The sequence below is a fragment of the Clavelina lepadiformis genome, chromosome 7 (assembly GCF_947623445.1).
Source record: "Clavelina lepadiformis chromosome 7, kaClaLepa1.1, whole genome shotgun sequence".
NCBI lineage: Eukaryota > Metazoa > Chordata > Ascidiacea > Aplousobranchia > Clavelinidae > Clavelina > Clavelina lepadiformis.
Genome location: NC_135246.1, coordinates 9,915,543 through 9,940,333, shown reverse-complemented (window position 1 = coordinate 9,940,333; position 24,791 = coordinate 9,915,543). Strand labels below are relative to the sequence as shown.

The following is a 24,791-nucleotide window of genomic DNA, read 5'->3' as shown; positions in this document are numbered from 1 at the left end:
TGTGCGCAATCAAACAACAAAGCTTATAGTAAAATTTCAGTGATTTCTTTTAGTCTGAAAAACCAGATTTTACTTCCAGTATTTATACAAGTTTTTTCTTCGTCGGGCACCTATTGAAATTTACTGGTCACATTTCTCGCAAAAGAAGCTAGTTATTACGCGAGATTACACGCCAATATTGTCGGACAATGTAACAAGTAATGTCTTAAACTTCGCTTGTGGGAGGCCGATTCATAAGACAGAGTAAGAGAAAGAGAGAGAGAGAGAGATAGGGAGAAAGGTGTTATTATTATTTAGCAACTTTGCCTGGTGGAGACGGTTTTGCCTCAGTCAATTTTTCGTTTTTTGACCTTGTAATACTGCTTTGGTTAAACGCCAAGCACAGAAATAGAATAACAATGTTATTGTGTTTACAGCAAAGTATGATAATACGATGTTAATAAGCTGTTTGTAGGAAATATTTTACATTGAGCTGATATCATATTGCTTCATTTTAGAATAGCGATGTTTGAAGAGAACCCAGTAAATCATTACTTATCTTCGTCATCAATTGTTTTACGAAACAACCTTTGAAAATTTTATTGTACAAATTGGCTTATTAAGACAACTTTTTATAAATGTCAAGGAATGTTTTGCACAAAAGTACAGTATCGCATCTCGATAAGAAACCAACCAAATTTAATGATCCGCTAATTTATAGATATATTAGCAGCAAATTTAGTTGAGAGCCTGAAACTAAACAGAACTGATACTTTCTGGCAAGTTTCAATTTTTCTCTTTATAACATTGGCAAAAGGTTGATAAAAATGAATTGATATAACCAGCATAGATCGAGATAAACGCATTCCGGGCTGATACAGGTATGCCAATATAGAGTGGGAACGTTCATTAAATATAGGAAATGTTTCAAACTCAATAGAAGATGTCCGACGCCCCGCTGTATCGTTGATAAATTTTAGGACAGCCTGAACAATGACTCACCGGACACGAGCAGACGAGTGTTTAGTTAGTGATATCTGACGTTTGATTAAATTACTCTTTTATGGAACAGTCTGCAGAGTTTGTCTAACGCTATGTAAAGTTATAGACGCTAGTGTGTACATATCTGTCCAATCTAGATATTAATCTAAAAACGATTTTTATATGCTAAGAACGAAGAAACAATATACACCTGGTATGCGAAAGTCAAACTCACACAGGAAGTTAGAAAAATGGAAATCCTTTTGATAGCAACAGGTTTTAGCAACAACAACAGATTTTAACAGCAACAGGTTTTAGTAACCGTTTATCAAAGAAAATCTTATTCCATCCGATGAAGAAAAAAGGTTTAAAGTAAAGATGTAAAAAGCTTTGTCACTCTGCATTTAGCAGTTAAATTGTGGTTGTTGTAACATCAAAGAGAAATCTTCGAGCTGGTTCGATGTTTTCCAAAGATAACTTTGTGTTTCGTTTTTGTTAAAGCAGGTATTAGGTGACGATATTTCAAATATGTTTGCATCAGTAACAGTTGTCACAACATTGGTTATCATCGGAAGCTTTGAAGGAACTTCGGCGGGAACTCAGTTGTTCGCCCACCCGCAAGAACATCCTAGTTGCAACAAGGCACATTGCGCTTCGATCGTGAGCTATTGCCTCATCCAGGAAAAATGTAACTGTGATCCAGCGAAGAACTGTTCCTGCTGTGCTGAATGTGCTATGTGTCTCGGGGATTATTATCGACATTGCTGTGATTGCGTGGGTAAGTTCAATTTTATCCAAAGTCTGGTTTTGGTTAAATCAATACCGATGTATCAATCATTTCGCTCAATGTTACCTAGAATAACTTGATTTAGATTTTTTTCATTGAAACTTTTGTTTAAAAAAAAAAAAACGGTAAAACTTGACTTTGGCTACGGTTCGCTCAGAAATTGATCTTCTTTTATTTTATCGTACTACGACTAAAATTTCAATCGTGTTTCTTTTATCTAAAGTTTAAGATAGCGAGTCGTATCGGGTTTGATGCGCTGTAACTTGATCCAGTTTGATCTTAATCCCAGCGTCGGGTCTGGTTCACGTATGCATGCCAATGTATGGAGGCCTGAACGAGTAGGACTTATGACGTCATAATTTTTCAATATGCGATCCTGACGTTACTTTGGCGTGTATACGTGAGCAAGACCTGAACGATTTTTTAAATGCGTTTTACCAACTCGAACTCCTGTATGTACTATGTAGATTGTAGCCTATTGTATTGTATTCGGAATCATAATCAATTAGTAAGTACTGTAGAATGGATGTTTAATTTTGCAACAATGAATAATACGCTGATATCAATATTGTAATGTGTACGTGAGTTTGCCCACTGTTCGTAAAATACTGCGTGAACTGGTCAAAAACAAACAACAAAATTGAGTTATTGTTAGAGGCGATGTCTATTAGCAACCTTAAGTGTCCTTATTTTTGAACGTCTTGTTGTTCCCTTGCGTTGGTAACGAAGCTCGCAGTGATTCACATGAGAGTTTTCTGGCGCTTAAATCACTCTTACGAAATTTCTTTTTTGTTTTTTTTTACCTTTTTGCGTGATCAGAAGAGAAGATTGATTGACGTTAAAACTTGACGAAACGTGGTTAGTCGTGGCTTGAATGAGATTCCCTTCTATCTCTGTAATAAAATACTTTCGTATTTCTTTTGATTTACCTGCGATTACAGTTTCTTTTTGTTCATGGCTTAAGTGTACAAGTATGTTTTGATGCAGTTTGGGTTACATAAACGCTGTGAGTAGGTGCACAACTGCACACGTGCGCCCGACCTATTTACATGTGGCGAATCATTTGCAAATCACTACTAAAGGCCAGGCTACCTTCAGATCACATCGATAGGGGTAATGTGTTGCTTATTTTTACCTCGCTAATCAATCAGTGAGATGTGGCTTTATCAAACAAGTCCTTATCTAGCCGGCGCCTTAAATGACCTCTTTACCAACGACATAAAATAAAACGGTTATAAATGTTGGCGGGTTGATTGAATGTAAGACAAACAAAACACATCATGTGTTGGCTGATACTAGATTTTGATAAAAAGCAGACTTATATATAGTTACTGTATATATATATAAATATACTATACATTTTTCTTGGAAGTAAGTATTTTCTGAAGTTTTAATAACGAATCGAACGAGTTAATTGATTATGGCCTGAAATAATTCAAAATCACTAATCTTTGCAATGGCTTATAGAAGGCTTTTAGCATTGATATAATTTAGTGAGTGTGCTATTTAGATTCTGTTCATGGATCCTGTCCACCAAAGCAACAAGAAACAAACGACGTTTATCAAAAAATAAACCTGTATTATTGATGTAAGCAAACTTTTTTCCGCCTGGTAATGACCATCCTACTTTTGAGTTGAACGAAAGTTGTTGGTAGCGTTGGTGTTGTAACAACAAGCAGCAGGCCGTGGCAGCAAAACAGTCAAAATCAGCTTTATCATAATCTTTTTTCTAATGTGATTTCGCGCATTTTTTAACTTATCAGCTTGATCTACCGTCAGTTTTGTTGTAACAGCTGCGTTAAGCTTGTCTTCTAGTTATCGTCGTTAATATCTAAGCCCTCTTCGTATAAATGTTTCAAAGGAATTCCCAAATTGGCTCAACAGCTGTCAATGTCTTTTGTTAAGGCATATCAGTTGCAGTTGCAGTCACTTGCCAGAAATTTGCCAACTTTTTATTTTAGTGGATTTTGTGGTGAATACTGAAAAGTCGACCATCAGAAGATGTAGTTGTATACTGCATCCTCATGTCCTATATGCATTCTGGGCTTTTTTTATGACGACTAAATTTGTAAACTGTTTGTCCATAAAATTTGATATGTTGGGGAATTCGAATCTGCATTAAACAATTATGTTTGATAATGATAATATACAATCGATCTTTTAAAAGCCTATGCCTACGACCCTTGGAAATATTTCACGAATAATTTTGCAGCTAATTTTAAAGTGAGGGTGTGAAGTCACGCAATGAATTTCACTAATCCGGCGATGATAGGGAAGGCAAACAATTACCTTTTCGCCGAGCCGTTATATCTTGATGACTTTAACCAAAGAGGAAGAAATTTTATTTGTTTTCATGCCTTCTTAACCAAGCGAAGAAGGTTCACTGACACTTCTGTTGCTGAAACACGAAAACTTCACTTATAATGCGGCTTGGTTTACTAGCGAAAGTTTTCAACTACCCGTGTAAAGTGTTTTGATTTCTGGTCACAGCATCTAGCGCTTTTTGACGCTTTTGATAGGTAATGATGATAGATTACATTCTTGATATGCTTTAAATGTCGTTCATTGGGATTTAAAAGCAGTTACAAGTGTTTTGCTAAGGCTTGTCACATAACTTTGTTTTACACTGTTTTTCGTTGACCAGACCCGTTTGATTTAACGCAGCTTATTGGTGTATTCACATCACCTTCTTGTTTTGAAAGCGTTGCCCTGGATACCAAAAATACTTGGAAATGTACGATTTAATGCTGCTATCTTAGCCTTCTTACAAGCAGCAAAATCGGCCAATTTTTAAACTTTTTCGTAATATTTAAGCTTATATTTTCAAATGCAATACTTGCAGAAAGACTTTTGAGGTATAGCAGAAAACTTATTGTCCCTTTTTTGATGCTAATGACGTAACAAGGCAGATGTTGAAAGCTTTTGACGTATTGCGTTTTCGTGCCAACGGATTAATATTGCGACTTAAGATCTACTCAAAGGTGCACGCGCAGTAAAAGGCTTTGTCACTTGTGACTGCTTAAACTTTACCGAAGTGTGTTATTGCTTCCATCATACCGTAATCTTGTTAGTGGTCAGACTTTGTGCGGCCAGACAAACTTGTTTGTTAAAATTGACGAACACGTAGACGGGAAACAATTTACGCTTACGAAGTTTTGTACAAGTGTATGTTGAATTGCGGCTTCTTTTATTATACTTATTGATTTATCTCGTAATTTACGGAAGCTATCCGTCATACAAACGCCAAACTTTGCGCCGCTATAAATCTTATCAAAAGGGTAACCACTTATTAACTCTTTAATCTGTCTCCACTGGCGTCACTGTTTGTCATAAACCAATGAGACAAGCCTAATGCTTGTGTGTGTGTTATGGTGCCCTGTGTGCTTAGTGCTATAGCTTAACGATTACAGGCGTTTATCTCACGATTAGTGTGACCTAGGTCGTCTTGGTTATTGTTAGTAACAATTACACATGGTCAGCTAATATTTGAGGAGTAGGATTGTTTCGTTACCAAAAGCTTACGTAATGAACATTGAATGCTATAATTTCCTTATGCTTTAACTAAAAAATTTATTTCGACTACTCTAAGCAAATATTTTGGTAGAAAACTTGTTTTTGCCTTGATGATTCTATAATTCTACTCATAGCAATTTTAATTATACTTTCAGGTATGAGGAAAAGCAGTAATTACACGGCAGGTCTTCCGACGGTGACGAGCACAGTTGCCATGCTCGACCAGCCGGCGCCTGATTTATTCATCGCTCTTACAGAGCAACCAGCGCCCAGTCTTCATTTTACAGTCTTGCAGTTTCCCGTTATAGAAGAACTTGGGGCACATCGTCACGGTTTAATACGCGCACATAAACAACGTAATTCATAGCTTTGATAATAATAGTTGTAGTTATGGATATAAACAATTACTAAAATCAACCTAAATAATTTTATGAAGTTACGTTTGTTTCACGTTTATAGCATGATAGCTATAAACGGAATTGCTTTTTAATCACCACCAATCACCAGACAAAACTGAACATATTTTTGCGTGTGTAGCGCGCCACCACGCGTCCAGCTCTTCGACAGTGGAACTGGAAGGACAGGATCCCCACCAGACGTACTGGGAAGATGTTCAAGTCGTCTTGCGGCAAAACTACGACATCAACATCACCGACACGAGGGCTTTGTGTACAGTTGCCTATTTCGACCAGTGTTTTCCTTTAAATGAATGCTTAATGAGTTGTGAATCGATGGGTGCATCGTCGTTTCGTTGGTTTCACAATGGTTGCTGCCAGTGTGCTGGACCTACTTGCCTTAACTACGGTAATATGTACCCAAAGTGTCGAGAATGCATGCAGTGACTGTTGACAGTTTAACATCTCCAATCTCGTCTTGCCCGTTTTGCTTCAAGATCATAAGAGCCTTTGCGGCAATAAGACCGGAGCATATTGCCTGATAGACGGCAAACTCAAAGCAAACATATTACTACACACAGGCAGTCATTTTTGCTGTAGAATGCGGTCGTTATTAATTTAATTTGTGCTTTTCGTCAATCAAACAAACGTCTTGCTCAAAGGAACCACTCTAAGAAAAATCAAGGGTCACATAACATTTTAATTGAGAAGTGGCTTTTGACGTAACTTCCGAATATGTTTCAGTTTTGTTTCTTTTTAAATTTGATATTTGTTCCATTCATCTTTTTGTAATGCATTGAAGTCCTGTGAGTATAACTTGTAATCTAAAATTGTATTCATATACAGGGACGACGATATGTAAAATGTTGGTAGATGAAATAGCTGCTGTGCACAATAACAGACTAAAAAATGTCTGCCGACCGCAGCATTAACAATAAATTACCTGTGTTCAAACCTGTTCTGTACCACCCTACTTACGTGGGCTATGTTGATGTTTTTGGTAAGCTTGTGTATTTTGTGGTAGGTTATTTCTGCACCTGCAAACATTTTGTTTTCTTTTTCGCAATAAAAGCTTGCACTAAATTGAAATAAATCTAATTATGTTGTAACCTGAATACCAGAAATGTTCGTATATACCTGGCCTTTGTTTGCCTTTACAGCTTATTAACCGCATCGTCGCCTTCTAACTCAATTACGCTACAATTATAGGATTAAAATGGCATTTAGGCGGAGTGTCGGCTGAAATCATAACGTTCGCTTGAAGTTTTTATAACACCAATCGGTAAACAAGGTTTCAAGACTTCAGTTTACTTCACTGGTGCCACTTTCACAGGATGTATAGAAATACTATGAATAATTACGCAAAATTACCTGAGAACAAACCCATAGGTTGATGTGATCCCAACAAATAAATACGACTTTTCTGAAAAAAGGTCGTATGTATTATTATCATATAATATTACAATATGGATGATGCAGAACTGTATTAACTTTTAAAAGCAGTAAACATTGCACATTTTAAAGGTAAGTTACTACTTTTCAATGCGAGCTTTTGCAAACTTGAATATTTTTCGTTAGTGTAAAAGTTTTTACGAAATTTCATTTATAGGCTAACTAATCAGACTATTATACCCTTTTCTAGCAAACACAACAATATCAGATGTTAACCAACTGAATCAATTAATTTTCCAAACAAACAACAAAACACTGAGATGATCTTATTAGAATATAGAGTTATTTCTTTCCGGCCATTTGTAATTTATGATCTTAGCTTATAAGGTAATTTGTTTTTATCGATGTGTTCATCAATAGATTAGCATGTTTATAGGAATGAATCTTTTAAGATTTTATTTTTCCGTTTGTTCTATTTTGATTTGTCTTAAATTTGTGTTAAACCTATTCCAAATGAGAATCTTTTGGTCAAAAAGGAAACAAGTCAAAAATTGAAAAATGTGCAGTATAAAAAACGATCGTAGCACATAGTCATAGACATTGCCTACAACGAAAGTTTCACAAGTCAGGACGATTTTTCTCTTGAAATAATATTAACTTTCGATAAGTCGTTTCTGGATGGCCAACCGCTACAAGTAAGCCTTCCAATTTTAGGTCACTAGTTCAAATCACTTTCAAATCTATAGCTTGAATACTCCCCTGTTCACATTCATCCGCCAGCAGTGATTGGGTACCTGCAATGTGATGCTCTAGGGAAGGAAAGGTGGAGAAGGTAGAGGAGGTACGCACGATGTAAGTCTAACTTTAACTGCTTCAACGGATTTTAAAAAGCCCTGGTTTATGTTTACTTACGTTTAATCTTGTTAATATGTCAAATGGATGGTGACAAGACAGTGGACCAAAGAGATAAAACATACGTTTTTGCTTTGATCCCTTTCAGCAGACCAAAAACAAAAGATTTTTTGCCAACTTGCGATTCAAAGAAATTATCGCGTTGTCAATTTTATGGCAATATCCTATGAAAATTCTACTTGCGCTTAAACCTCCTCTGTACATGTGTCACGCCAAATTTTGCTCGCTTTTACCGCTTACGGCTAGTGAATACAGCCAACACTTGCTTTTAAAACATGTAATAAAATGACTATCTTAACCGCTACCAAACCACTATTGCAAATCATTACAACTCAAGCACAGGCCTTCTCGAAACCACCCAACAGTAGAATACCAGCTCTTGCCCATAAATTCCCATAACCACAGGGCAATTAATAAATTAAGGGGCAAGATTAAAAATCTCTATCTGTGTTACATGCCTCCAGGAGAAGTCACATATAATGGCGTAAGCTATGTAGGCTATGTGACGTGTGTAGGAAACTCATCAAAAAATAGAGTCACAAACCGTATACAGGTAAAATAGAAGTAAAATAAAAAGCTACACATTGTGCGCATTAAAATACATTAAAGCTTACATTGTAGCTAAGAGTGGTCGTAACAATATGAATACCACACATAGCCTACGTCTAAAAATACTTCTAAACCCATATCACAGTCCAGTGTGGCGTTTGGATATAATCAAATTAAACAAGTTCTATAATTGGCGTTTGTTAAGCAATTTTTGTGTCTCCAGTTAAATTCTATTCAATATTTGAAATGTATTTTTCGTAGTAATCCGTTTGTCAAACATAGTTCCAAATCGATGTGTGTCGTAGTGAAGTGTGTCAAGTGGTTTTCTGTACCCGGTGCAAAATCGATTTTAATTCTTTGTGATAAAAGCTTAGAATGTAACATGGACACGTGTAGACGTGTCATGGTAAAGTAGAGGATGGCATTCGCCCATTGGTCAAAATATGGGAGTATAAAACCTAATGTTTGGTCTAAATCGTTCTCTTCTCTCTGATCTTTTGTCGCTCTTAGCTATACTTCTGTTCTGCTGAATTGAGGTTATTGCTGAATTATTCGGAATTGGAATCATTACTGAATTCGAGTTATAGCTTTGTTTAAATGTGAAAAGATGGTGTAAATGTTTCTAATTTGATACAACCTATTCGGACAATATAACAATTAGACTTTATGAAGTTGGTGTTGATTTGAAGAAACATCATAGAGACAGCAAACGCAACGGAGTCAAAGACAATTGTCTATAGGAGTCTAACAATAAGACTAATAGTCTTGGCTTTAGGCCAACCTAAAAGCAAGCCACACCACCATCCCCACACCAGTACCATACAAACACGCTTGATAACTGTAAAAGATAAACTCTAAGACGAACCAATTTTAATCACACATAGAAAGCTGAGGTTAACTAACATAAAAATTGGTGACGCATGTTCTTACTTATTTCAATAATAGAGTTACACTAATAAATTATTTCAATGCAAAATGTAACAAGGTCAAAACTACCTGGACTTAATCCTATTAATTAATAATTCAAGAAATTGATTTTCTGAGAGTTAAAAATCCCGAAGTAAATCAGTGCTACAAAATGTATCTTTGAAAGATATTTGTTTTCGATTTTCGCATAATATTTTTTAAGTGCTTTGTATGTGTGTTACTTTAACGTTTTTGGTCAAAACGCTGTCTTTAACTAACCCCAAAGATTAATTATAAAAGACTTTTAGAAACTATTAAGTATAAAGAGACAAAAGATATAATTGTAGTATAGATACATTATACATAGTATAGTATAATATAATATGTTATAGTATATAGCAAAAAGTCTTTTATGCTCTTGGCTAAGCCCTATGCAAAATTAAAGTTTAATATTTTATGTCGATAGTGTTTAAACATTTGATTGCAAATCTTTACTACGGGAAATTCCCTGAAAATATTTGGATTAAAAGTCTGTGGGATGCACGTGTTAATTGTACTGTTCAGCTGTTTGGGTTTTAAGCTACTTTCACTTTTAATCTTTTTTTCAGGAGATCTTGCATATCAGGCGGTCATACGGGAATTGTGATAAAACAATTTTACTAGTTTATTTTTACTTATCTGAAGTTTTAAGCCTGTCTTGCCTGGCTGCAAAACAGATGGGCAGTGATGGCAGATGGGCAAGTCTGCAAAGACATATCGTACTCAATATTGTTTTTATTCCACGTGAGCCAGTATGGAAATTTTGTATGATATACGTGGAGATTTCAGACCACTGGCGTAAACATCAGCTTCGGCCTTTTTGCCGTAGCGTCACAAGAAACGGGCTTACAAACATTAGGGTTTATAGTATGCAAGTCCACAACCACAGGATGCCTTTGTATGGATACTAGACCACAGCTATTCAAATTGTGATGTCATCTGGTTGTGCACTTGTATAGCCTACTAGACCGCCAATTTTTGGGTCTAGTGCAGAGGTGCACAACCAAAAAGCATCACAATTTGAGGAGCTTGGGTCTAACATACAAATGCATCGCACGGTTGTGCACTTCTGCACTAGACCTCAAACATCACAAGTGCAGTGAAATTACCTTTAGTTGCATCTCTTGCTGTCTTGACAGTGGCAGTGGAACTAATAAGCAGGGTAAAGCGAATAGCTTTCGAATCGGCTCCATTTATTAAAATAAGAATTGGCCTAGCCTAGGCCTAGTTGTAGCGGAAAATAATTAGAGTATTAATACTAGCCTGCAGATTCATAAATTTTCCAAGTGCATGGTGAGATTAAAATTTAAGCAGCATCTATTTCATTTGCTGCTGGTTACCAAATTTGGAAAAAGCTTCTTTGGTAAACGGCTAGCCGGTTATGCAATTGACCACACTGGAAGGTAGAACAGATTTCGATGATAAATTATGTCTTGAAAAACCATCTTCAAAAGCTTAGCAGGGTGGAAAAAACAAAATCAATCACAAACTCTATATATCTGTACATGGATCAATCTAAATCCAGAAATTTTAAGTGTATTACAAATAAGCAATTCATACAATCATATCACTATCAGCATGTTACACAGTAAACAGTTTAAAACTGCAATTCATTGCAGTACATTACAGTTTTTGTACTATATGTAACCCAGATTAGAAAGTTTGCCAAGTGCTCATGATGTAATATTTAATTGTGTGTATATATAAAGGCTTTTGTTTGATCTTGTTGCGCGGGATATTTCTCACTCAAAAACAGCTAACTTTCCAATCTGGAATGTAATATCCATTGAACTTCAATATTTTTTAAGTTGGTGTGCAGCTATGATTTAGCTTAAAATAAACTTGATGCAGGCTACTGCCATGAACAAAAAATTTGTTTAATATGCTAGTTTGGATAGAAAAAATAATTTTTGCTTGCCTGTGCCACAGGTTCTACCTGGGCTAAAACATGGTGCCACAAAGCCAAAAATATATGTCGCAATTGTTTTTCGTGTATTTTGTAAGGTATGCATCATTTAACACCAAATGTGTTATGATAAACAAATTTGGGTCTATTATGTTAAGCAAGCCTTTAATTTCAATTCCTATTATTTATCAGTTTACAGATTATCAATTACAGATACCCGTTTTCCTAGGAAACTTTGTTAAATGGGTTTAACAAAACAGTATTTACGTTATTCTTCATCTGCCCAGTTTGGTGTGATTGGAAGTACTCGATGTAATGTTGTGTTTTTAAAGTTAAGAAACACTATCGGACGATATGTGGCATCTGGAGCAGTTGAAGACATCAATGTTTGGGATTCACGTACTGGTGAAAAGGTTAGTAAAGTGCTGAAGGAAACCAATTCAATGAGCAAGGGTTTTTGAAAAGCTTTGCTCTCGTGTTATGCGCAAAATATTAAACTGAACTAAAATTTATTTTGTAATTTGGTTCTACTGCCCTGCTTATTATATCTGAACTGTTCAGTTCTATACTTTGTTTACTATGGGTTATAATTTCTTTCAAAAAAAATAGCTGATTTAGGTATGTATATAATGTATAGCAAATGATTTTGTTGAACAAGTTTACTTATACTGTAATATCTCTCTTCGATGAATTTTAGTGTTTTTAACATGATGTGTTTGGCACAGTGCTTTGCTAAAAGTATAGAGTTGTCTAATATTAAGGAAAAGTTGGTCTTCAAGATTGATCAGGTTTCAGTTTCCATTACTTGCTGTTAGAAAGTTATCAAAAAATTTTGTTTGGTCATAAAACTATAAGTACATATAGCAAACTTTAAAAGAATACTGGTAACTATATAAATATATTCCAAAAAGTTCACTCAACGTATCAGTAAAAGCAGGTGGATAGGTTAGGTGGAAAAAAGCACAAGGATTTTTGAACAAGACCATTTTCAGAATTCTTGTAATACAATGCGTACATAGCATGTAATGCTACATGTAATACAAAGCGTGCGTAGCATACTCTCGTACTGGTTTCCCTTGGTCAAGTTCACAAGTAAAAAAATTGTAGCAATTCAAAAATATGATAAATTGAGATTTTTATTTCGATTTCCAGATATATATTTAAGATAAGTTCCTCCTCAATCCCCATTGTATGCCAGTAGCTACCGTAATTTATATCTCTTTTGTGGCTAATGAGTAATAAAAGGACTAAAAAATGACCCAAACAAGAAAGTTCCAAATATATATGCAGCAAATATATACCAGTACATATTGCTAAAAGTAAATGCTGGTTTACCAAAGTGCTCAGTTAATTACTTTTACCAATTATATGTCATTTGTTCATTCTAGTTTAAGAATATTTGTAGTGATCTTTGAAGCTACATATTGTATTTTTAACAAAACTTATATCAACCAAACTTAGTAAAATTTTAGATTGATAATTATATAATTATTTTATTCAAAGAAAAAAAAATAATTTTGGAACTGTTTTCCAACGCCCCGAAATATTGCCCCAAAGTCGGGGCATTAAAAAAATGTAAGAACAATTTTGAAACCCTTACTTCTCATTAAAATCTTTGTTTTGGCATTATTTTAACCTCAAAAATGAATTCTTTGAGACCAAAAATGTTAAAATTCCTTCAAGGCAAAGAGTTACAACCAAAAAATGAACATGTAAAGTGAAAAATGGTTGCGTTCACCACCTAAAATCTTACTATTGGCCAAAATTTCGAAATACTGTATCTCGGTTACTGGTGGAGGTATTTCAAAAATTTTTATTCCTAAGTTCATAACTATTTAATCTCTATCACATATACAAAAACAAACAAAATCCCTTTCCAGTGGTTACAACATGTCTTCGATTATAAATGGAATGACCCATCTGCCTTATAAACAAAAAGTGGAAACGTCAAGTCATTTCGGAATATCAGTAATTTTTCAGTTGTATGCTAGTGATTTAAATTGTTGTAGCTATATGATAAATTGATATGCAACTGGCCTTTGCCTGTCAAACATACCAACTTTAATAACATTATGTACCAGAGAAGCTGCACTACACATACTGGTACAGCTACATATAGACTGGGGAAAATATTTCTAAATGGTCTTGAGCAAGCTACAGTCAATCTAAAAAGTCAGTCAGTTAACTTTAAGTTGAGACCTTGTTGACAGTTGACTATATTTTTGTCATTTGAAGTTTTAAATGTAGGTTGTTTTATACTCATAAATGTATTTGATTTTTAATCATTGTTTGGTTGTTACAAAGGTTTTGGTGCTGCAAGGTGATAAGTTTGAGGTTACTTGGATAACTGCATGTCCAGATGGTGAACGCATTGCTGCTGGATATTCAGATGGCTCAATTAAAATTTTCAACCTCATTACTGGAGAAGTGACTATCACATTCACTGGCCATCGCTCTGCAATATCTTGCCTTGCATTTGACGAAAATGGGATGCTGTTAGCTTCTGGATCACATGTAATATGTCATATTATAATATTGTCCACAATACTTTTACTCGAATTATAAGGTTGTTTAATTATTTGTATGTGTGAACTATTCCTATGTGATGCTCAGTTTTAAAGCGAATGGAAAAAGTTCAGTGTGTTTTATCCAAAAATTTCTCAGGACACCGATGTTGTTGTGTGGGATCTGGTTGCTGAGAGCGGCCTGTATAGATTAAAAGGACATAAAGGAATTGTGACACAATGTTGCTTTGTCAAACGAAAGAATATGCTCATTACAAGGTATTAGCAATTATTATTTAAATTTTCTTATAAAGAATATTTTTTAACTTTGCCAAGGAGGTTATGTTTTTGAAGCATGGTTTTGTTTGTTTATTTGTTAGCAACACATTTTTTCAGTCTTATTCTTCACTACATGTATTTATGCTGCAGTAATAGCATAGGACAATATTAAGAGTCACCCAATAAAATCTTTTTATTGCCACCATAATTTTCCTTCATTCACAAATTTGCTTCAACTAGGTGTCAGCAACCAGATTCAAACCCACATCCCTAAAATCTTTACCAAATAGCTTTCTATCTTTGAATTTAAAAGTTTGCTTGATTTTATCATAGTTCTAAAGACACGTACATAAAGTGGTGGGACTTGGACACACAGCATTGTTTCAAGACCATGGTTGGACACAGAGCTGAGGTAATTCTTTAGAAAAAATTGTGTTTTATTTTGATTATATTATTAGCATTTTGCATACATGATAAATTAAAGATAAAGGTTTTTGCAGAAGAAGTGTCTTGTAAACAATGCAGTGATCTTTTATCAAGGCCAAGACAGTAATGACATATTTTACCATTGTGTAGAAAATTCTAACCATGGCAATATGGTATACAATTAACCCAGAGAATTCACAAACATGTACCTGAGTTACTTAAATAAAGTGCATTTAGTTTTAGCTGGTATTATCCTTCCCAAAGCTGAAAAAAGGCATGCAGTAATACTAAAGATCACCTTAACGTTGTCATAGAATATTTTGGTACAATCCAGAACAGTGGTTTCCAATCTGGGTTACAACCTGGAATTATATTTAAATTTCTCGTAAATAGCCGTAACAACTTTGAAGTTTGTAGTCTGTGAGACAAAAATCATTTCATCTAGGGGTCTGCACTCTGCAGATAGGAAAAGGTCAGGAAGCACTGATCTAGAGTGCTGTTCTTGTAATATTGGTAATATTACAATCTTGTAATAACCTTGATGCAAACAATAACACTGTTACCATTATGCAATCCTGTTTCTTACTAAAATGTCATTTCACCCTTGTTTAGAACATAGCATGATTCCAATCTATTTATTTTTAATTTAAAGAACATAATCTTCTTGTTGGTTCTAGGTCTGGGCATTTCTTTTTACACCTGATGAACGAAGGTTAATCACTGGAAGCTCTGATAGTGAACTGCGAGTGTGGAATGTAGAATTGCTCGGTACTGAGGTAGGAATTTCATTTTAATTTGAAATTTTCATGTATTTTATGGTAGCCAGTACCCCAGTCTGTTTGTTTTTTCATTCTTCAGCTATGATTGCATTAATGTACATTAAGGTATCGATAACTAGTAAAAGTAAATGTTTGGTGGTTCTAAAGATGTTTTGTTTGACTATACCTATACCTCAGTGTACTGTACTTTGGTTTATTGTGTGCAATATTACATTTGAATTTGTAAAGAAAAATATTTCTCCCCCACCACAAATATTTGAGTTCCTAACATAGTTTTCTGTTAGTAATGTGTTAGTTATTTATTTCCACTTGATTGCCTGTTTACATGTATTATATGTTTCTTTGTTGAAGTGCACAAGCCAGTTCTTTGATAGCGTCAAGAAAAAAATCTAGATTTTTATTAATGCTAAACACTAGTCCTTACATAATAATTGGTTATGAATCACAAATTAAATTATTTGGAATAAAAAACGTTTATTACTTTCAGGACCCAGATATCCCCCCTCCTACAAAGGAAACAAAGAAAAATGATCCTGATCAGGACAATAATGAAGACAATATAGGTAACAAATTAGATTTCAATATTACTAATAAAGATAGCGTAACCTAAGCCCATAGTTAGGGATGTACATTGCAGATTATTATAGTTATTTTTATGGAATAGGTTTTTCGAATTCAGAATTATTGCAAACTCAAAATAGATTTCCTATGCAGAAAATAGATTCCCACAATTCACAATTAGATTTACATCATTTCTGGTTTGGTTCTTAAGGATTTTTTGTCTATAATGTGCATTCCTACCAACAGTTCTATTGACTCAATTTACTTTTTTTAATAGCATTTATGAAACTTTTCTATTTTATGCAAAAGGCAAGAGCAATTCTGTTCTTGCTAGACTTGCTCCTATGTGAATGGTATGTGCTGGGTCATAAAAGCAAATATCATTTAGTCAACCCTAGATTGGTGACTTGGTTATGGCTTTGGTTTTGGATTTTCATTTCCTAAAAGACAATTTTCTATTGCAGTTGAAGAGAGGCAGGTCATTTGTACAAAAGCTGGTTCACTGTTTCGCAAAGGTCGTGACAGAGTGGTCAGTTTGAACATGACATCTGATGGTCGACACATTGTCTGTCATGTATGTTAAAATAACCTAAGCTAAGAAATATTACATTGCTGTAGATGAGGCTGTGTGATGTTAAAAAATATGCACCTGTCATTTTTTTGATGTTCTCCACTTTATTTATTTCACACATACTTTATTATAATATAGACAATAATAGGTGCTAAAACTTTCTTTCCAGGGAAATGACAAAATGGTTGAATTTTATCGTCTCTACAATGAAAGTGAAATTGAAGTAAAATTAAAGAAAAAATTGAAGAAAGCAAAGAAAAAGAAGAAAAAACAAGAGGAGGAAGGGAAAGAAGGTTGTTTGAAACGTGTTTAAAATCGATGGAATCATCTGAATAATATTTTCTATAAATCAATGTAGTTTTCAGGCCGTAAAACTGCATCGGCCATTCTGTAGGTTCGTTTTGTAAAAAAAAGCTGTCTTGCTTTGTAGTTTCCGATGAAGAAATAAGCATTCAACGAACTGTTGATGATGAACTTGCTTTCATTGGTTCAAACACATGTGCTGGGAAAATCTGGTAAAGAATTTGGTTAGCTTAAACTAGTTTTGTAAAATGCAAACGATATTACTCTCTTGGCTTTATAAAATTTTAACTATGGCAATAGTATAATCTACGTTAAAGAGTACTAAAACCATAGAAACTTTTATTTTTATGTGTTTAAAATCACCAGCAGTATCGTACATAACTACGTGTGGCTCATGTTCTGGCTATTTTGAAAAGAAGGATGTGTCAGATGCCCAGATAACAAATTTGTATTAACACAAAGGTCAACCATTCTGGCATGAAAAAATACAGAAACTATTCATGTAGTTGCCAAATGAAAAAATCAGTGCTGGATTAAGGCTCAATATTGTTTTGTAAATACAAATATTTTGAAGTTACTGACAAAAATTAAATTAAGCCAGTGGCAACTCTAACTGGAATATATGTCTGGCTAATGACTCTGGCTTGGGGCTAAGGCTTTTAGCCTCTAAATAGTTGTTAGACATCGGCTGAAACTGGACATGTATGAAAGCTTTTGTGGCAAAAAATTGTACTGTAGTTCATTAACTCAAGAAAAAGTGTTGCTTATATAATAATATAATAATCCTTTTAATGTTTGAATAAGTTATTGAGTAAGCGAATTAAAATAAATGACTTTTGTGGAAAATTTGAAAAGTTTAGCATGACCTACTTTACCACTACTACAAACTCCATCATGGTTCTTGAGAATAAACAGTGATTAAGTGTGACCGACATAAAATTACTTAGTTACCCGTGTAAAATTTTGCAGTTACTTTCATCTTTGTCATTTTCCTTGCTTATGCATCTCTGCTGATGCTTAAGATTGCCAACATCAATTTGCCAATACTTTCCTATCCTTATTTTTTGTGCAAAATACAATGAATTAGTACTCTATTTCAGGACTTCTCAAACTTTTTGGGTCTGCAACCCCATTTCAAAAAAGAAATTTCTATGCGACACCTTGAGAGGTAGCCTACACGTTAATGATGTTAAAACAATAAATGTCCAATTACAAATCTCAAGTGGTATTTTTGTCTCTGGCAAAATCATACAAGTGCACACAATCCACTGAAGTACAGTGAATGCAGCCTACATTAATAAAAGAATCTCATAATGGAAACAGTAAAGCGAATAAAGAATAATCAAAAAACAATTCAATTTATAAAATTAAATTTGTTTCGCGACCCCAAAATTACATTTTGCGACCCCAAACTGGGGTTGCGACCCACAGTTTGAGAAATCCTGCTCTATTCTGTTTTTATTTTTTCATCAATCATTTATCTGAACTTATATGAAGTACACATTTCAAGAAAGACAGATAAAAAGCACAAGTGAATGTGCTTGAGCAGGGATCCACTCATTTAGACCAATGTTATAGACAATTGTATTTGTATTTATTTAGTTTTAAAGGGGTTAATCATGTTGAATGGGGAAAGTAATGGTCAAATAATAATCAAAGTGCTTAAGTGGTGATACCAACAACTAATGCAGTATATATCCAACTGTAAGATAAGTATTGCATGTAGACAATGAAATATTAATTTTGATAATTTGACAAAGTATTTTCATAATACATTTTGGTAAAGTGAAAACAGGAACGTTTGGATCCAATTTATGTGAATGCAAAACCATCGTGTCTGATCCAAAAAAGTGGCACGATAGGTCCCTTCAGAGTTCAAACACTTTAAGTCCTGATCAACGATATTAATCGTGACAATTAACGATTAGATTAAATGTATATATGAAAAACAATAAATATTCAATATTGTAAAAAATTCTAGAAAATTAATTACATTAAAAATAAGAGAATGGTACTTGTTTAACACCATAGAACTTATCTACATGCTTTTACATTTTGGCCTGGATATTTCGGTTGGCACTAAAGCATGTGCTATGTTTGCTTAATGGCTGATCTGGTGTTGTAACTTGTAAGTAATATTATTAATACCTTGCTTTGTTTAGCTTCCAACATAACATATTTGATCATTTTAGTAACTTGTTCTCTTAAAGATAAAATAGTTGGTTAGCTCTTGAGAACATAACTTGGCTGTAAGTGACAGCCCGCAAGAGACATTCATTCCTACACTTGCTTTTATTTTTGAAAATTGTACAAGAATTCATTGTCAAGTTCAAAAATGTTGTTGGTATTGATGTATTCAGTTAGTTATGTTAGTACAACATTGACGTATTTGGTTAGTGTTCGGTTCCATGATACTACTTAGGTTTACCTGACTTGCACAACAAGTTGTCATTTGGTGAATCACTTCAGGTTTAACTTAGTATTGATCCATCCTTATTTGAAAAGCACTAGGATTAAACTTAATGATATTGTTTACTTGTAGCTCTCTGGATATTGTTGCTAACACACCAGCAGGCGATTCAGTTGTTGTGACCTTACTGAGAAACAATCAAATCGAAACTATCAGCGCTACAACAAGTGCTGCAAAGCCAGAATTTACATCACTGAAGAAACTTTGTGTACCTGGCCACAGAAGTGAATGCCAATCACTTTGTTTCACATCTGATGGAATGGCATTCCTAACTGCTTCATCAGAAACAGCGAAATTGTGGAACAGGTTTACTTGGCTTTATATGACTATAGATAACCTTTTTATGATTAGTGATTTTTAAACAAATTTTTAACTTGAAGTGCATGTTAATGATGAAAGATTGGTAAGTGTTTGTTAATATAGGACCAGTCAGCAGTGTGTACGCACAGTCAGTTCAGCTCACACCAAATGTTGTGCATTTGTACCTGGAGACAGACAGTCACTTTTGGGTACTAAAGATGGAACTATAGAAATTCTTGATGTGGCTTCAGGTATGTTTTACATCTATACTTTGCATAAAATTTTTGTCATTACCTTTGTTACTTATTGGGTATGATATGTTCCACAAAAGATTATATCATTCCGTTGTAAATACTGAGTTCATAGTCGTCTCGAGGACTTTTCCCTACCAATATGTATTTGATTGCAGGAGTTCATTTAGAAAGCATATCAGCCCATAATGGTGGAGTATCCAGCCTAGCTCTACAACCCGATCAGAGAGGTATTGCTTCTGGTGGTGCTGATAAATTTGTCAAATTTTGGGAGTTTGATCTGATTTCAGATGACAATTATTCCACAAAGTAAGTTGCAAAATTTGTGGGTCGGAATATTTCATATGATACTTACCATTTTGTACCACATGCAGAGAAAGCTCAATAACTTAAAGGTGAAGCATCCATTAAATTACTTTGGCTAAAGTGCACTGTTAAATGGACTCGGATGATGAGTTATATGTTTAATATCATATATTGAACCTGCGGATTTTAACTAAGTGGTGCTACTTGCAGAATACGTATTCAGTTGTGCAGATGACCAGGTTGATGCATTGTTTCTTGGTACAATCCATCTTGACCAGTTTCTGCTAAAGAAAACAATGTTATTGCAGTTGAATCAATGTTCTGTTGATTCAGTTCTTATCTGTAAATAACAGAAATATCACCTATAAAAGGCGTGTGCTTAAAACAACTCGCTTCTGTGTGATATGTTACATTTGCAACGTTTGATACGACTGCTTTGGCAACATTAGTTGCATTGTTTTTAAAGAACTAATATTCTCATTTCTTTTGCAAAACACAAAAATTATTGTTGTTCACTTATCGATAATTTGTTTGAATAAACATGTGACAAGACTTTACAATATAATTTACTGTTTGACTGCAGCACTAAGCGATTATCTTTGGCTCATACAAGAAGCCTGGAACTGGATGATCAAGTTCTCACCATTGAATTCTCTGCCAATAAAAAGCTCATTGCTATTTCATTACTTGATTGTTCAATTAAAGTTTTCTATGTGAACACTTTAAAGGTATTGTCATATTAATATCACTTACCAGATACAACCTAACCTGGTTGTGTAATTTTTGGTATTTTGTTATGTATTTCAGTTTTTTCTCTCGCTTTATGGTCACTCTTTGCCGCCAAACACATTGAGTATTTCATCAGACTCTAGCCTTATAGTAACTGGTTCCTCTGATCGAAATGTCAAAATTTGGGGTCTAGATTTTGGTGATTGTCACAGGTGATAAATGTAGTACATGACTTGTTAGGTTTTATCTAAATAAAGGTATTTCCAATGAAACATTTTTATCATCTTTACGTTCATTAATTTTTATTTACACACTGTATTAAGTACTCATTTTAGTTCACATCATCTTTATAACATCGTTAATTGAAGCAAATTTAATGGAATATTTTATATAATTAGGTCTCTTTTTGCCCACGATGATGATGTGTCCTGTGTAAAGTTTGTTCCAGATACCCATTTGTTTTTTTCTTGTGGCAAGGATGGTCTTATCAAGCAATGGGATGCGGACAAATTTCTTTTAATTCAAGTTTTAAGGGTAAATCAATAGACAGTGTGCATAAAATACACTGTTATCTTGTTAAAATGTTGTCAAAACCAAAACTTGACTGTCACAAGTTCCTGTTACATAATATTGCAAAATTATTTTTTATATTTTTATGATACAGTAAAAGATATTTCTAATTCTAGAGCCTAGAGAAGTGCCTTTAAATAAATAAAGAAATGCTTTTCTGAAAGTATTTCGTAAATAGGGTCATTTGGGTCCGGTATGGGCGATGAGCATTGGCAGCGATGGAGATTATCTAGCAACTTGTGGCCGAGACAGGTCACTGAGGTTGTGGCAAAGAACAATGGAAGTTGTGATCCCGGACGAGGAAAGAGAAATGGAAAGGGAAGAAGAAGACGAGAAGAGTTTTGTGAAAAACCAAGGAACTGTTGTTAGTATTTTTAATACATCGTCCAACTAACCTAATGCACAGTACATAATATAGTATAGATAGAAGCCAACAAACCATATTTTCTGATCGAGTGTCTTGGTTTAAGTTGCTTACGAATAAAGTAACCATAATTGTAGATTTTGTACCAATAACTCACAATAGCCCACACTATTTTTGATGAAACTTTTCATCCAGATTGCTGGTGAAGTGGAATCAAGCGAGGTTGGCATGGCAACCAAAACAACGGCTGAAAGTATCAAAGCAACTGAAAGGATTATGGAAGCTATTGAGGTTATTTGAATTCAAAAACTTTTAATGTTGTTTTTCTAACCACTATTTGCAAGCTTTTGCTTGTTAATGTATTTACTCATGTGTCATTTCATGCTCTTTTGAGCAGCTAATATCATTCTCACAATAAATTTTTAATATATTTTATTAAACTAATACATAACTTTTATCCCAACCCGGATTAAAATTAAAGAATTTTTTAAGCTGTACAGAGAAGAAACATTAAAAGAAGAAGAATACAATGCAACAATAAAGACATCTGATAACCGGGTAAGAAAATACAATATCTACTTAAGAATTTATTTTCTGCTGGTAGCCAGTTTAATGTATTTGTTTATCTTGTCCTTTCTATCATTTACAATATTTTATCATGTTTCAGAAGCCGTATATCTCTAAACATCCCATTTTGATGGCCAATGGAAATATGTCGGTATGTTATTGACACTATAACATGACTTTTTCATTCTGACTTGACAGATAAAAAACGTTTTTAATTGCAGGCCACAAGATGGGTTTTGAAAGTTTTGAGAAAAATCAAATCAAGGTACTATACGACTCATTTAACCTAACACCGGAATACTTAGTTTGTTACAGCTTTTAATCATAAAATGAGAAAGAAGTACTGTAGTTCTTTATCAGATGCCGAGTTGAAACAATTTATAATTTCACTGTTATAACGTTGCTAGAAAAATAAAAAATGCTGTAATAATACAACACTTTTATTTTCAGCGAATTGGAAGAAGCATTATTGGTGCTTCCTTTCTCCTATGTCCCTGATCTCTTAAAACTCCTCAATATTTTCGTCTCCAGAGGTGGAGAAGTTGAACTCGTATGTCGCTGCATCTTCTTTCTAATGAGGTTTGAGCAACAACCAATTTTATTTTTATTTTTTTTTATGAAGTTCGACACTAGTTATAGATTTTTTTTATATTTTGTGCACATTTATATGTACAATGGAAATTAATAAGAAATACACGGCAGTTGGATCTAACATTTGGAGTTTTTGTACGTTAGTCTTATGCCGTTATGATATGTGTTTTAGAATCCATCACGGCAGAATCACTTCCAATCAAATGCTGGTTGATGTTATAGATGAACTTCGCACAAACACTGATGTCAAAGTTCGCGAAGTCAGGGTGAGTGTTCTGCGAAAACTTTGGCGAAATACCACCACCACCAAGCATCATCTTAAACATCATTTAAAATTTATGTATATTTTATAATTAGGACACTATCGGGTTCAACAAAGCAGCTCTCAATCATATTCGTCGACAAATTGAGGAGAAAAATGACGTCAAATTTTTTTCTGACGCCACCCAGCAAGCTAAACAGAAGAAAAAGAAGCGAAAAAGAACCGCGCAAAGAGCAATTCTGACGTTATGACCGAAAATGAGCGTTTATAGATTTTTCTGCAAATAAATCACCTCCTGGATGTTTGTTTCGTTTTTGCTATTGAAAGCTGTCTACTTGTAAATGACAACCTAGCAAGTGTGCAGCAACGATTCTAAAACAAAGAGCTAATATTGACAAACTGCAAGGAAATTTCCAAATTTTCTTGTGAAAGTCTGCTCTGAAATCAAAAAATGGCCAGGTGCCTGATCTTTGGTGATACAGTTACTAATTGGTCCAACTGATGCGCATTTGATATCATGATTTTTTCCGCAAAGTAGAATTTTTTATTTATTTAGACTGGCAAAATTATACTCCGTTAACATGTATTCTCCTGATCGTGTTATTAAGTATAGATACGAATACTTAAGTATACAGTAAATACTAGAATTTATAATCTTTGTTTGTTTTTAGGTCATGAGAAAGGTTCTATAAGTATTGAGAAAAATCAACTGCTTTAAGGCGTCGTCGCTTTGTTTTTATAACATGGTAGGCTTGCTTGAATGTATTATATATTTATTTATTTACCTATTGATCTGTAAGTCGAATCACGAAATCTGGACCACATTTATCTTCCACGAAGTGGCCTATTGGCTACGTCAAAGATAGCTTGGTCTAATTTTCAACCACGAACGCGAAACTTGGAAAAGATGGTCTAAGCTTGGTATATATCAAAAGTAAAGTTCTTGAAAAAAGAGCAGTTACGTAATTAATCACAAAACAAAGGTGGCACTGTACGCCAGAAACCTTTTGGTTTTATCAACCATCTTTGATATTTCTGGAAGTTGGTAAATGCAGTAATTAGTAAATAGTTGACTAAATACGGGGCCAGTAGGCTTCATGGCAGTCCATTTTCGCAGTTGCTCAGTTTTAGGCTTGCTTTGCGTGTAGCCTACACCATCACGTAGTCTACACTTTCTACAACAACAAAGCCGTATTACAGCAATCTACTGCGAAAACGTATTGACCATATGCTCGATGAAATGACGAAGTTGCTTATTAAAATTATTAAGAAAATATTTTTGTTAGTAAAAATCACATTTAACATTTTATCCTTTATCAGTTTGACTGTTTCTGGATTTTATAAGCAAGTCATCAGGTTCAAATAAGGTCGTCAAGTATTTATCCTTTTATGAGAGGAAAAGAGAAGTTTTTATGCGTTGTTAGATATGTGAAACGTGATTTAAATTGGCTATTACCAAAGCCTGTCGTCGGCGCTATTTTCGTCAATTGGATTGAACTGACTGATGACAAGGTTGATGCAAAATGTGTATAATTACTTAACACGAATGTTAAAAAAATGTTACAGTTTTGTTTTTATGCTTTATCTTTTTTGGTTGTA

The 24,791-nt window shown here is 34.2% G+C and overlaps 2 protein-coding genes across 2 annotated transcripts; both read left to right on the top strand.

Moving 5' to 3' along the window:
- The first annotated feature begins 1,444 nt into the window (after positions 1-1,444).
- Positions 1,445-6,770, top strand: LOC143465744 (twisted gastrulation protein homolog 1-like). The gene is made up of 3 exons (XM_076964205.1): positions 1,445-1,738; positions 5,416-5,616; positions 5,798-6,770. Exons 1-3 carry the CDS (start codon positions 1,489-1,491, stop codon positions 6,100-6,102), a joined length of 756 nt encoding a protein of 251 aa, XP_076820320.1. The 5' UTR covers positions 1,445-1,488; the 3' UTR covers positions 6,103-6,770.
- A 4,780-nt stretch (positions 6,771-11,550) lies between these two features.
- On the top strand, positions 11,551-23,492 carry LOC143465772 (WD repeat-containing protein 3-like). The gene is made up of 23 exons (XM_076964241.1): positions 11,551-11,772; positions 13,664-13,873; positions 14,024-14,142; positions 14,476-14,554; positions 15,246-15,344; positions 15,835-15,910; positions 16,373-16,482; positions 16,649-16,772; positions 16,910-16,994; positions 19,325-19,558; positions 19,676-19,803; positions 19,962-20,112; positions 20,693-20,837; positions 20,917-21,050; positions 21,237-21,372; positions 21,587-21,772; positions 21,968-22,063; positions 22,265-22,330; positions 22,440-22,490; positions 22,561-22,604; positions 22,790-22,918; positions 23,103-23,196; positions 23,288-23,492. The coding sequence occupies exons 1-23, from the start codon at positions 11,602-11,604 to the stop codon at positions 23,441-23,443; spliced, it is 2,823 nt and encodes a 940-aa protein (XP_076820356.1). The 5' UTR covers positions 11,551-11,601; the 3' UTR covers positions 23,444-23,492.
- The last annotated feature ends 1,299 nt before the right edge of the window (positions 23,493-24,791 follow it).